Source organism: Onychomys torridus, chromosome 2, assembly GCF_903995425.1.
Source record: "Onychomys torridus chromosome 2, mOncTor1.1, whole genome shotgun sequence".
NCBI classification, from domain to species: domain Eukaryota; kingdom Metazoa; phylum Chordata; class Mammalia; order Rodentia; family Cricetidae; genus Onychomys; species Onychomys torridus.
In genome coordinates this window covers 73,800,345-73,815,878 of record NC_050444.1, presented here as the reverse complement: position 1 = coordinate 73,815,878, position 15,534 = coordinate 73,800,345, and the positions used below count along the sequence as shown (strand labels likewise).

Genomic DNA, 15,534 nt, shown 5'->3' with positions numbered 1-15,534 from the left:
AAGACAAACTTCACTTGTGATTGAGTTCTACAATTTAAATACTGAATTACTCTGGAAATTAACCACACAGTGTGTTTTGAAAACACTGCTACCATTTTTATCCCTCAAGCAACGGAGGGCATTTGAAGTACTTACCATTAGCACTTTATCCATATAGAATTCCCGGCCAGGGCTCCCATCATTGTATTTTGTATCAATGGCAAAACACAAGAACAATACATCCACTACCATTTCGTAAATGGACAGGAAGCAATGAGCGACTAGGAAAGCAAAGAGGCAGACGATGATCAGAGGCGGCACCCATACTGTGTAATCTTGCTGGTAGTTGAGCAGCATAATCCCAGCCAAACCCGTGCTGCAGACTATCAGCACCTGCAGCAGAGAGAGCAGAGACCACACTTAGTATCCCACCACCGCCAGCCACAGGTCTTCATCGCTGCAGACTTAAAGAGAACTCTTGATCAGTGATGGCTGCCTAAAGCTGCTCCATCTCAAATCACAACATACACTCTACATAGACCCAAACAGGAAGTCATTCACGGGCATCGAATCAATTTAAGAACACATATTAGATAATTCATGTTTATATCAAAGGGAACTTAGTTTTCCATGGTTCCTGATAAACTTTACCCATTGAGAATTGGGTAATAAATTTTAAGATAGATGGATGAATATTTTTAAAAAATTCATTTACATTTATAAAATTGTTGATACTAGAATTGATATATGGTTTTTCAAAGTACTCCTACTTATATGAAATATATATATGAAATCATATTATATACAAAAACAATAAAAGACTCTTCATTACAATTTGGAGTATCATTATAAATGCTTTGCAAATACTTCCTTAATTGTATAATTTCATCTTCTGAGTTATCTAGAATTTATGAAACTATTTTCTTACTATTAGAGATTTATATTGTTTTCAGATATAAATGATACTGCAACAATCACCTCTATTCTTCAAATTTGTCCTGTGTTTCATATTTCATATGGAGTACATAGTATAATGTAATTTTCCATGAAGCTTAGGTTTGGATTATGTATGAAGCAAAAGCTGCCCAATGTATCCATGTCCATGCTAAAATAAAAATAATCAGCTTGCTTTTTGTGAAGAATCACATAGATGCTTCCTTGCCTCATGTATTTTATAGTTTTTTTTTTTTTTAACACCTTGTATTTCAGATTACCAATAATGATACAAATACTTGATGGTAATCATTATCAACCCCATTTCTTAGACTAGGGAACACCCTTAGAAATGTCAGCCAACCTGTCCAAGGTCACAGATAAGGAACAGACTCTACTCAAATAATGCCAATGCCAACCACATTGATTGTTTACAGGTAAAAACCCAGCAAGTATTTAGTACTAACATTCTGAATTTCAGACACTTTTTCTGGATCTCTGTTTAGCTTAGCACCAGGCTTCAGATTTAAGAAAAAAAAAACAAAAGCAAAAACAAGAAAAACACTCTAGATTCACTTCTTATGCAGTGCTGAAGACAGGCAGAATCTTGCAGCATCCTCACTATCAACAACAAAGCATCTCTCCTTTGCTTTCATAGTAACTGTGAGTCATAATGCATGTGATGCATTAACTCAGCTATAAATCAGTCACTTTCAGATGCTTTCATGGACCAAACCTGGGTCTTCCAGAGTTTTAGAAGACCCCACTGTTGTGGAATATTATTTTAAGGTGTATTATTCTTATTTATGTTTGCATTTGTTTAACTCTGTGAAACTGCGTTACTGTGCCTGTCTAAAACACCTGATGGTCTAATAAAGAACTGGCCAATAGCAAGGCAGGAGAAGGGATAGGTGGTGCTGGTGGGCAGAGAGAATACATACAGGGAGGAATCTGGAAAGAGAGATCAAGGGGCCAGGGAAGGAAGAGGACATCAGGGGCCAGCCACTCAGCTACACAGCAAGCCACAGAGTAAAAGTAAGATTTAAAGAAGTAAGAGAACAGGAAAAGCCCAGAGGCAAAAGGTAGACAGGGTAAGTTAGTGAAGGGCAGCTGTTTAGAAACTAAGCCAAACTAAGGCCAGGCATTTGTAATTAAGACTAAGTCTCTGTGAGTGATTTGTTTGGGAGCTGGGTGGTGGGCCCCCAAAAAGAGAAAATAAAAAACTACATCCCACTATTTTTATGGCCATAGACTTATTATCTCTTATAGTGGCTTCTTTTCTGAGTGACTTCTGTACGTGGCTAACTGTATTATTTCTTTTACTCATGTGGTTTCAATTTTTGAATGAATTATTTCTTACACTATCTCAAATTCTACACACTCTATGGGAAAGCTGGGGTTCATTGTGCTCTTAACAATCCTCCTAAAAGACAAGCCATATTTGAAATGTTAATTCTAGGAAAAGTATGGCTCAAAGTAGATATTGAGACAAAGATGTTACAATGGAAAGCTGCATATTACATCATGTGAGAAATAACTCCAAGAACAAGTGATAGTTCCTCTCAAGAGACAAATGTGGGAATTACGCCAAAATATAACCAAAGAATATCACATATTTTTTAAAAAATATTTCGATGGTAAACTTAAATGGCACAGAAGACAGACAACATTAAGAATATGTACTTGCATGTAGGACTACTCAGAAAAGTACAGTGAATGGATGGGTCATGTATGTATTCAAACAGAGATGACTTAATGGTTCTCAAGCTTTAGAGAGGTGAGGAATGGAGGTTCCTGGGCTTTAGCTCCAAAGAGCCTACTGATCGAGTCAAAGATGAAGCCCCGAAACACACAGTACCCCAGGTACTGAATACACAGCCTCCATTTCAGGAAGCAGAGCCTGAGTACCACACATCAATCATCTCACGCTTTAGACAACATTCAACTTCTTTTTATATGTTTCACACACTTAAAATTTCTTTTTTAAATATTCCTCATAATACTTGTTAGTAAAGTATGTACACATATCATTAATAAATGAAGGTAAATGCAGGGCTTGGGATATATTAGTAGCTCAGTGGTAGATTGTTTGGATAGCATGTAAAAGGCTCTAGGCTCAATCCCCAGAAGAAATAAAAAAAATGAGTGCGCTCTAGTTTTTATCTATCTACTTATCTGTCTATCTATCTATCTATCTATCTATCTATCTATCGATTTATTTATTTTCTGGTTGGACTTAAATTCCAGAGGATAAGATATTTAAACAATGAAAGAAATTCAAGTACTGGGAAGGAATATGAGAAGTCAGGAGTAAAGAATGCTAATTTTAGAGTCAGAAAGATATAAATGTAAATGACAGCTAGTGTTTGGCTTTTGTGCCCTAAGTAAATTCATTTAACCTTTGAAAGAATCATAACAGTACAAACATTCCATGATGGTAAAATCTGCATTCTGAAAACATCTGATTCAATGCCTGCCCAATGTTCCTCCCTTGCCCCATTCCCTTGTGGTGGTATTGTGTTCCCCTAATAACAATATTGTGCACCCTAATAAATTTATCTGGGGTCAGAGAACAGACAGCCACTAGAACAGAGCCAAAAATGGTGGCTAGAAAATGGGTCAGAGCAAGCCATAGCAGAAGTTGGGCGGTGTTAGTGCACGCCTTTAATCCCAGCAGTTGGGAGGCAGACCTAGGCGAATCTCTGTGTGTTCAAGAATACAGCCAGCATGGAGACACACGACTTTAAGCCCAGGGAGTGATGGCAGAAAGTAGAAAGATATATGAGGCGTGAAGACCAGAAACTAGAAGCATTTTGGCTGGTTCAGCATTTGGCTGGTTAAACATTCAGGCTTTGGAGCAGCACAGTTCAGCTGAGAGCCATTGGGATGAGTTGAGGATTCAGAAGCTTGCAGTCTGAGGAAACAAGACCAGCTGAGGAACTGGCGAGGTGGGGAAACTGTGGCTTGTTCTGCTTCTCTGATCTTCCAGCATTCACCTCAATAACTGGCCTTGGGTTTGATTTTATTAATAAGAACCTTTAAGATTCATACTACATTCCCTACCCCAAATTTAAATCCTGCACTTATCATAACTTTTTTCCTGGGAAACTATTATTTTGAGAGACTTTTGTTTGCCAATAAAATAGCATTTACAGTAAAACATTTCCTTAAATGAACTGTCAACTACAAGATGTGACCAATGGGAGAAAGGTATTACAAAATAAAGGGAAAGTAGTTTCACACAGGAGAAGTCAAAACACCTTTAAAAAATGGGACATAGCTTTCTTTATTGGAGCAAGTATCCTTTTTTTTTTTTAAGACAAAACCTTAGACTTACAGTTTACAAGTCTCTATTACTGTTAGGACACTATTTGCCAATGGTCACAGGCTACAGTCTATTAACTAGGACTACCTATTTAGTTAATACATTTGGCTACTGCCTCTGCCAAATGTAACTCACTGTTATGTAGAACTCTATAGAAATGGGACCTGTGATGTTATACTTTGTTTCTTTTAAAACTTTTAAACTGAATTTTAAATGTGAGGAAATGATGCATACAAGTATAAGAAATAACTCAGAGGGGTTGGGGATTTAGCTCAGTGGTAGAGTGCTTGCCTAGCAAGCGCAAGGCCCTGGGTTCAGTCCTCAGCTCTGAAAAAAGAAAGACAAAAAAAAAAGAAAGAAAGAAAGAAAGAAAGAAAGAAAGAAAGAAAGAAAGAAAGAAAGAAAGAAAGAAAGAAAGAAAGAACTCAGAGTTGAGTCCATGTGTTCTTTAGCTAGCTCTGAGGTATCATCTTATGCTATTATAGTTTAATACCACAAGAGATACAGGTGCTGACACAGTCCAGACAAAGAACATACCCACCATCACCATGTCACCCACTTGACCATACTATAATATCCTCATTACCCTCTCTGCCATCTTTAACCAGATGACCACCAGATTATGGAAATCTCTAATTCTACAATGTTGCCTATCAACAACTTGTCAATGAGAGCATAGAGTACTATCTTCTGAAATTAGATTTTTTTCCCACTCAGTATAATTTCTTCAAGTTGCTGTATCTATCAATAGTTAGTCCTTGAGATCATCTCTCATAATGCTTACAATGGTCTACTTAAGCTACTTTCCTCAGAAACTACTTCTATACAACAGCAACCATTCAACTATAATAAAATTCTTTTTAAAGGATTTGTGATCAGAAAAAGTATATATGAAATGAAAGGTACCATATATATTTGTATTTCTCTCTATATATAGAAAAATATATATATATGAATATATGAGAGTGAGAGAGTAAAAGAGAGAGAGAGATCCACTTGCCTCTACCTCCTGAATGCTGGGATTAATGGTGTGTTCCACCACCTCCTGGTTTATTTTACAGTTTTAAAAGTAGCTTTTAATGATATTATTATTAAAGATTTTATTTTAATTTTATGGGTATGAGTTTTGCCAACATGTATGTATATGTGTACTACATGTGTACCTGGCCCACAGAGACCAGAAGTTAACTGGAGTTAACAGATGTTTGTGAACCACTGGTAGATGCTGGGAATTGAATCTGGGTCCTGTGCAAGGTCAGTAAATGCTCTTATCCCCTAAGCTCTCTCTCCAGCCTCCACTTATGTTGTTTTAAAATTTTAATTGAGTACATCACATTAAGAACTCTAATCAATTCCACTTCTAGGTGTCTAGGATTGAACTAAGCCAGCAATAATAAACATGGGAGTATTTGTGCAAGAAATGTCATTGTAATATAACTTAATTAGTAAAAACTTGAGAATGGTGCAACTGTTTAAAAAAACACACACCAGAGGGATGATCAGGAAATGATACAAGTGTATAATCATATTTAGAAATTTTTTTCTAAAACTAGGAATGCTTATAATACCAAGTGGAAAGAGCACACAGATTTCTCCTCTCGCCAGCTCCTAAGTTGTGATGACACACAAACAGCACCCAGGACAGCCTGTAGGACATCGCAAGAAAGCAGTCTATATTTGTGGAGTGAATAAAAGGATATGATCATTTAAAGAACTTTCCAGTCAGATTACTAGGATGTTAAAAGCAAACCCCACGAAGCCAGTTTAAACCACTGCATTTCATTGCTTATGCATTCTTCCTTATAGAGGGAATGCACACTGCACGGGAAGAGAATTGTCTTGCTAGGGAAACTAATGGGGAGGTGTGTGGGGTATCCACCGCTAACATTCTTCGAATGCAACTTCTAGTTGTTAGTGTTCTGGTCGGTGGTGCTGGAGATCATGCCTAGGGCCTTCTGCATGCTCAGTACATGCCTGTCACCAAGTCCTTGACACACAATTTTTAAACACTATTGTGACATCCCACCTACCAGCTTTACTCAGGCATTTCACTGACTACATTCATATACATTTCTTTATCATATTCAAAACTCACAATAAGATCATGGTTTATTAGGCTGGCTCTTAAATCGAGCCATTTCTCAACTGCTTAGCATTACATTGTTTACAAAGGGCTCCTATTATTAATAAAGCTACATTTATTTTGTATTTAGAACTGTTCTCAGGTGTGTTTGTATTAAAGATTGTACACGGTTAGATCAAACAGGCCTGAATATGAACTCTAGCCTTGTCACATTCTAGTTCTCAAAATGTGGCCAGTTAATGAACTCTCTACACTTTGGTTCCCTCTGCTATGAAATAAAAAGATAGCAGTAACAGGTCACCTTCCATGGGATGATCAGGCACAATCAGTTAGTATAAGTTGTCCTCGTCCATCTGCTTCCTCCCCACTCTAGCCCGTGTGTGTGTGTGTGTGTGTGTGTGTGTGTGTGTGTGTGTGTGTGTGTGTATTCTATTTTAGCTCTAAGGGTAAGTTATAAATTTGTAAATAAAAATAGCACAATCAAGATGAAGAATCTAAGTCCTTGCTGAATCAACATGTATCATATTCAGTCAACACAGTAAAATCCTGTTCTTGGCTCTTAAGGAACACTGATGCATTTCACCTTTACTATAAAAATGTCCTCTCATATAAAAACACGACACAAGCAAATCTGTTATAATGTAACTTAATTACAGGTATTCAAAGCAATTATCCTTAATTATTTTCAAATGACAGTTCCCTATGAAGCTACACACTTTAAACTGCACAAAGCTATTCTTCCACTTGGCCAAGCAATTGTTTTTCTTCTCAAAGACCCTTTGAAGGCACAGTGGCTACCCCATCCCAGTGTTTAAGAATGGGATTTAATTTCTGGAGTTCTTTATATATTCTGGGTATCAGCCCTCTGTCAGATGTGGGGTTGGTGAAGACCTTTTCCCATTCTGTAGGCTGTTGCTTTGTCTTGTTGACCGTGTCCTTTGCTCTACAAAAGCTTCTCAGTTTCAACAGGTCCCATTGATTGATTGTTTCTTTCAGTGTCTGTGCTACTGGTGTTATATTTAGGAAGTGATCTCCTATGCCAATGTATTCAAGACTACTTCCTACTTTCTCTTCTATCAGGTTCAGAGTAGCTGGATTTATGTTGGGGTCTTTGATCCACTTGGACTTGAGTTTTGTGCATGGTGACAGATATGGATCTATTTGTAGCCTTCTACACATTGACATCCAGTTATGCCAGCACCATTTGTTGAAGATGCTTTCTTTTTTCCATTATACATTTTTGGCTTCTTTGTCAAAAATTATATGTTTATAGGTGTGTGGATTAATGTCAGGGCCTTCAATTCAATTCCATTAGTCCACATGTCGGTTTTTATGCCAGTACCAAGCTGTTTTTATTACTGTAGCCCTATAGTAGAGTTTGAGGTGGGGGATCATGATGCCTCCAGAGGTCATTTTATTGTATAGGATTCTTTTGGCTACCCTGGGGTTTTTGTTTTTCCATATGAAGTTGAGTATTATTCTTTCCAGGTCTGTGAAGAATTGTGTTGGTATTTTGATGGGGATTGCATTGAATCTGTTGATTGCTTTTGGTAAGATAGCCATTTTTACTATGTTAATCCTGCCTATCCATGAGCATGGGAGATCTTTCCTTTTTCTGACATCTTCTTCAATTTCTTTTTTCAGGGACTTACAGTTCTTGTCATATAGGGCCTTCACATGCTTAGTTAGAGTTACCCCAAGGTGTTTTATATCATTTGTGGCTATTATAAAGGGTAATGTATCTCTGATTTCCTTCTCAGCCTATTTGTCTATAGTATATAGGAAGGTTACTGATTTTTTTGAGTTGATCTTGTATCCTGCTATGTTGCTGAAGGTGTTTATAAGCTGTATCAGTTCCTTGGTTGAATTTTTAGGCAATGGTCGAGAGAAAGCCTGAACTGACCTAATCTGGTGATCAGATGGCCAAACACCCTAACTGTCGTGCTAGAACTCTCATCCAATAACTGATGGAAGTGGATGCAGAGATCCTCGGCCAGGCCCCAGGTTGAGCTCCAGGAGTTCAATTGGCGAGAAAGAGGAGGGACTGTAAGAGTGTGAATTGTTGAGACCAAGATTGGAAAAAGCACAGGGACAAATAGCCAAACTAATGGAAACACATGATCTATGAACCAAAAGCTGAGGAGCCCCCAACTTCAGGCCCTCTGGACAAGTGAGACAATTGAATAGCTTGAACTGTTTGGGAGGCACCCAGGCAGTGGGACCCGGACCTGTCCTTAGTGCATGAGCTGGCTGTTTGGTACCTGGGGCTTATGCAGGGACACTTTGCTCAGCCTGGAAAGAGGGGACTGGACCTGCCTGGATGAATCTACCAGGTTGAGCTGAATCCCCAGGGGAGTCTTTGCCCTGGAGGAGATGGAATAGGGGGTGGGCTGGGGGGAAGGCAGGGGCGGGAGTGGGGAAGACAGGGGAACCCATGGCTGATATGTAAAATTAAATTAAATTATAAAAAAAAAAGAATGGGGTTTAGTGGGATACTGACTAGAGTGCCCGTGAGTAATTATGAAGGCCATCAGTGCAAGATAGGGGAAGTGGATGAGACTGTGGGGCAGAGAAAGTGGGAACAACAGGTATGTATGCTGTGACTGTCCCACCACAGAAACACAAATCTATGAGACTTCACTGGAGTGACAAAGGCACATGAGGGACATCCCAGTGATGCTGCGGCTGTATAATTTGCTCCTCATTTTTCAATTTCCTAAATATCTTCTGGTTTTAAATACAGGTGCAATGAAATCTAAGTACAATGCTATTTATGATTAGGTAGATTTTGATAGCATGGAATAAACTCATTTCTCAGCTCTAAAGAAAGTAGGTCTTGTTCCCTAACAGCTCTATTTTAAAAGGATTTTTATATAATAACATCTAACATTCACCCAAAACTAACAATGTGTCAAGCACTGTCCTAGATACCCTGCATGTATTAACCAGTTTAAGCCTTACTACACTAAAAATATGTCCCTATTATTATCCCAGTTGTACAAATAGTTGCACAAACATCAGAAGCCAGCAGCAAGATTTAAATCCAGGGAGCCAGACTCCAGACTGCAGGTGCAATCCTGCCCCTGCCTTAGCTACTTTTCTATCGCTAGGACCAAAATCAACATGAAAAGCATTTATTTCATCTTGCACTTTCAGGAAACAGTCTACCACTGAAGGAAGTCAGGGCAGGAACCTGGAAACAGGAACTAAAGCCATAGAAGGTGCTGCTTACTGGCTTGCCCCTTGTGATTTGCTAGCCTTCTTTTTTATACAACACAGGACCACCTGCCCAGGGCCTGGGCCTTCCCACATCTATCCTTAATCAAGAAAATGCTTCCACAGACTTGCCTATAGGCCAGTCTCATGGAGGCATCTTCTCAATTAAGATTCCCTCTTCACAGATATGTCTAGGTTTGTGTCAAGTTGACATGAACCAGTCAAGACAACTCACATCACTACACAAACTGTTTCCTAATTTTCTTTTCTTTTTTTTTTTTTCTTTTTTTTTTTTTGTATGTGTGTTTCTGAGGATTGAGCCTGTAGCTCTGCATGTGCTAGAAAGTATTTTACTGAGCTATATCCCTCCTGATTTCTTCTTAAAAACAAAACCACACACCTTTAATTCCAGCAGAGGTGAGTGGGTCTCTGTGAGTTCAAGGTCAGCTTAACCTACAAAGTGAGTTCTTAAGAACCAAGACTACATAATGGAGAAAACACCCCCATCTCTATGTATATATCTATCTACATATATATGTATCTATACATATAGACATTTCTATTAATGTATCTATGTATGTGTAAATCGATTATAGAGTGGAAATTGTGCACATGTATCATCACTGGAAGGGAGTACCCATGCCATGACATACAAATGGAAGTTAGAAGATAAGTATGTGGAATCTTTTCTTACACCTTTACATGGGTGTTGGCTCCAGGGATCATACTCAGGTTGCAAAACTTGTGCAGCAGGTGCCTTTACCTACAGAGCCATCTCATCATCTCTCTTAATTTGTTATAGTTCACAATATATACAGAGAAACAGGCTGGGAATCAGCTCTGCTGTATCAGTTCTCCTGTTAACTGAGAATAATAGAGCTTAACTCATAAATTTATTATGAAGTTTAAATGAACATAATAAATATAAAGTAAATTAAGAAGTATCTAATGCATATTCAAGGTGCTATTAATGTTTGCTACATAGTAAATGACTTCTAGTTTTGTGTTAGGCTGGGTAGTTTTTTAATTAAAGAACAACATTTCATACATTTACTCAGACATTAACATTTGTCTCAGATTATGCGGTTGGTCTTACCTTGCCTAGGAATAACATGAAGTCCCCCACTGTGTTGATGGCAGCCACTCGCAAAGCATTCTCCACCAGAATGACAAAGGCGTCCTTTGCTGAGGTGCAGAAGTTGGTGCTATTGATAGCTGTGGCTGTGTATGCATTCTAGACAAAGGGGGAAGGACTTTTATAAGTCACCAGAAATGTACTTTGGAAAGACATAAACCATTCACATTTACAACTCAGCTTGTGAAAAGACTTGTCCAACCCATGGCTTTCATGAGAAAGTTAAGACTGGGCACAGGACATATGAGGCATAAATGGACTGAAGGATGTATTTATGGACGGACAGATGGATTATAACTGCTATGATTAAAAAAAAAAAAAAGCCCCTTTCCAGTCCTCTTAGTTTGGCCCTGTAAAAACACACAGAAATGTTCTGACATCCATTAACTTCCTCTCTGTCTTTCAAAAATCACATATAATTTATACTTTCCTGGATGTCTCAAACTTGTGACTAGAAGGATAGGGGTACACGGTTAACCATTTCTTTGCTGGTTAAAAATGCAGATCATTCCAGAGCTGCTTGTAGTGCCAGTGGGGAGTCAAAGCACTCTGAGCAATTCAGCATGACTCTGAGACATAGATTTTCATCCTAAAAACTGGGATAATTTACTTACTATCTGAATATGTTTATTTTAAAAGCTAAAGATACAGTATTTTTTTAAAAAAAAAAAAATCACACCTTGCTTTTCTATTAGCATTCATTCATTCATTCATACATTCTCTTACTTCTTGCTTCCTTACACAGCCATCTGCCTACATGTCTTATCAGTTAGAAGTTAGCAAGGACCAAAGAATTAACTACCTAACTGCAGAGCTCCACATTTTTTTTTTCTATTTTGTACAAAAATTCCTTTTGAAACATTCTACAAAATGCCTCAGTGAAGTAAAAATAAACCATCCTTTGGGTTTGTGTTACAGTAACCCTGCTGGAAATCTATGGAAAGCCACTGCTCCAGCCAGACCTATTCTCAAAGAACACAGAGTGGTCCCCAGTGCTTGCTGGCTCCCTAAGCACTCACAAAACACCCATCTAGTCATTTATTCCAGAGCAGAGATGGTCAAGGCACCACCTAAGGGCACTGGCCATACCTGGTCTGTTGGCTGCCTTCGTAAATAAGGTTTTACTGGGACAATGTCCTGCTCATTTGGCAGAAACAGGCACTTAGGACTAAGACCACATGGCTCTTAAGACCCAGACACTTTCTGGTTCTTTCCAGAAACAAAATTGGCTGGCCTCTGTTCTGCAGTACTGTTGTGGATCCATAATAGTTTATATGACTTCCTTCCTCGCTCTTTTAGAAACACTAGCCTAAAATGCCCATTTCCAGCTTTAATAGCTTCCCATCTTTTGGCATATTATAATTCTTGTTTTTCCTTCTCACTTGGGTGCTGTGAGCCAAGCCTAGAGCTCAAAAGTGCCAAGCAGATCTAATCTAATCTACAGCCCCAGCCCTTCATAGTGCGCTTATTGACTTATTTACTTTATTGTCGAGACTAGAGTTCGTGTTGTCTAGAATGGTCTCAAACTTGCTATACAGCCAAGAATGGATCTGAACTCCTGATCCTCCTGCCTCTGCCTCCATAGTGCTTGGATTACAGGCATGTACTACCATGCCTGGCCAATTATTTAGCTCAATAATTTACCAGAAGAGCTCTTCAGTGATATGAGATGTAACTCCCTTGAAGAGAAAAGTCTCACTTCCTTCAGTTACTTATTCTATTTTCCCAGAGCTTGTATTTGTTGGGCAAATGCTCTACCACTGAGCCACACCCTCAGCCCTAATCTCCTGTACTGTAAGACATGATAAAGTTATTAATGCATTTTCAGGAGAAAATACCCTCCCATATCAACACACTCTTCCAAGGACCCCGGTCCGTTTCCCAGCACCCAGTGGTGGCTCACAACCTCACAACTGTCCATTAAATCCAGCTGCAGAGGATCTGGTGCCCTCTTCTGTCCTTTGCAGGCATTAAGCATACATATATGCAGGCAAAACATTCATGCACATAAAACCGAATTTAAAAAATCTAATAAAAATGCATCCTGTTTTAAAAAAATCATTATAATGTCCAAAATTAAGAAACCTGGGTAGCTCACTAATTAACTAATCAATTAACTTCTTTTTATTTATTTATTTTTAAAGATTTATTTATTCATTATGTATACTCTCATTACAGATGGTTGTGAGCCACCATGTGGTTGCTGGGAATTGAACTCAGGACCTCTGGAAGAGCAGTCAGTGCTCTTAACCTCTGAGCCATCTTTCCAGCCCCCAACTTCTTTTTATTTTTCAACAGAGTTTACTGTGTATCTCAAGTTTGTCAGTAACTCACTCTGTAGCTCAGGATCATCCCTGAACTTCTGATCACCCTGCCTCAGTCTCAAGTGCTAGGATTACTAGCTGAGTCATGGAGACTGGATAGGAAAACCTATTTAAACCAATCAGGTTCTTAGGAACAAGTCAGGTTTAGCTGTAATGTGCTCCCTTTCCAGTTCCACCAGGGGTCTCCTTGAGTCAGGAGGCTCCACATACCCCCATCTCCTCTGCAGCTGCCTCCGGCAAGGATCCAACCTTGCTAACTAAACTATAAATACTTCTGAGTTCATCTGAGAACCCATTACATACTATAGTCTACAGTTTGAAACATGGAAATGTGAGCTGCTTGACTATTTTTTGTAAAAATGTATTTTGTGTTCTTTACACATACACACACAAAATATACATACTATTAGAGGCAGTGTGAGATGTGAAAAGGGCCAGGTAAAGTTAGGCTTAAAAACTCCATCTACCTCGAGGACAAACAATGTGCTACAACTGCTCCAGTCTCAACTTTCTTATCTCTAGAGCACAGGAAATAACATCTCATTCATAACTGTATTGGGGAATTGCTAATGTATATGAATATGAAGTATGCTTGGTACGTGTGTGTTGTGGTATACGAAAAATTACTTGCTATGACTCCTGCTCACAGAGAAAAGTTTTATGATTAGAAGTACTCATCAGTCAGCACACAGTGTTAAACTGCTAGTCCCAAATGGTGCCAGAGGAGAACAAGCCCAGCCTGACGCAAAGCCCAAAGGAGAACACGTTCTACTGGTAGCAAGGCCTGCACCTCATGTGAATTCAGTGAGAGTAGATGAGCATCACCTTCGTGTCACAGGCAGTACTAAAGAACAAGCAACAGTTCACAGGCTGCTGTTTGTACAATTCTAGCACCTACCCTATAAATAATAAATGGCTCATCAATTCTCCTCTGTAAATCTTCTACAGCAGCAGCAAACAAACCATGGACCATGGATAACTGGCACCACGTAGCCCTAAGAACACTTTGCCTCTGAGAAGACAAGGTTTCTGCCTTCAAGTAGCTGTCAGTTGGCAGGTTAAGCTAAAGAAGTGACAGACAGACTCACTTCCTTAGTGCTCACAGAGCTGTGACTTGGTGCTATAGAAGCCCAGCAGAGGGCTGAAAGCTTAGCAATGAGGTCTAGGCAGAGGGCCAGTTGAGTGGTAGAAGGGAGCCATTCCAGGAACCCGGAAACCGAGGACTCAAAGGGTCTCTGTGGCAGGGGCTAAGAACTGACACTAGAGAGCCAGTCTGAGCACATCTCCCTGGGGACAAGCTACTTACGTTAAGTATAAAATTCAAGGACAATGACTTTTAGTATGTCTATCAGTTGGTTCCAGGACAAATTTTAAAGATTTTTTTTCAGGTTGTTCTGGGTAGTATTAATTATTTTTAAATGAGTTTCTAAACACTTACATAACCATGGGTAATATGATCTGTGAAAATATTTTGAATATATTATTGAATATAATGAAGCATTATACCCACATTCTCACATTAGCTATAGAGCTCAATCAAGCAAAGGCCAGGTACGCTCGATACCATTGCCACAGAACTCCCCCCTCTTGGCTAATATGAAGTGACTGGAAAGTGCAATGTTAGAGGTAAGTGAAGGAAAAGTCAATCACTTAGAGGTGAATAGTAAGAAAGTCAATTTCGCTTTGGCCTGTTGGATGAGGGCATCAATACATTAAAATTGATTTCTAGGGAATGGAAAAATGGAGAGGGGGGTAAAGATGATGATGAGAGAGGCTAGCAAGATGGTTCTGGGGCCAAATGTGCTTGCTGAGCAGGCCTGATAACCTGGGTTTGATCCTCAGAACCCAGGGAGGTGGCAGGAGAGTATTGATTCCACAAACTTCTTCTCTGACCTCCACATGTGCATGATGATAACATGGACACACACACAAATAACAGTAAACAACAACACAAAAATTAAATGATGAAACGAGAACTCTACAGGGCTGGAGAGATGGCTCAGAGGTTAAGAGCACTGGTTGCTCTTCCAGAGGTCCTGAGTTCAATTCCCAGCAACCACATGATGGCTCACAACAGATGTAATGAGATCTGGTGCCCTCTTCTGGCATGCCGGCATACATGAAGACAGAACACTGTATACATAATAAATAAATAAATCTTTAAGAAAAAGAAAGAAAGAAAGAAAGAAAGAAAGAAAGAAAGAAAGAAAGAAAGAAAGAAAGAAAAGAGAACTCATTTACAATAAGTCCTACTTGTTTAGATATAGAAGGACAGAGGGAGTCCTAGCCTGCTTCCCTAAGTGTTAACCCCCTCAGTCATCCTCAGAAGTAATACCGCCTAGGGCTTGGGCAGTGCCTCAGTCGGTAAAGTGCTTACCATGCATGAGGACTTGAGTTCGATCCTTAGACTCATGTAAGAGTCTGGGCACAGTGGCATGACGCACCTTTAATCCCACAACTGGGGAGACAGAAGACTGCCTGAGGCTTGCTGGCCAGCCAGGTTAACTGAACTGGCAAGCTGCAGGTTCACTGAGAGACC

At 39.2% G+C, this 15,534-nt stretch overlaps 1 protein-coding gene across 3 annotated transcripts in view; it reads right to left on the bottom strand.

The window, feature by feature from the left end:
* Slc44a1 (solute carrier family 44 member 1) overlaps positions 1-15,534 on the bottom strand; it is a 183,540-nt gene that overhangs the window by 57,822 nt on the left and 110,184 nt on the right. For all 3 annotated transcript variants that reach the window (XM_036177207.1, XM_036177208.1, XM_036177209.1), the window contains exons 13-14: positions 10,633-10,770; positions 136-372 (exon numbers count right to left, since the gene is read on the bottom strand). In XM_036177207.1, coding sequence (XP_036033100.1) covers positions 136-372; positions 10,633-10,770 — 375 coding nt within the window. The remainder of the gene's footprint in view (positions 1-135; positions 373-10,632; positions 10,771-15,534) is intronic.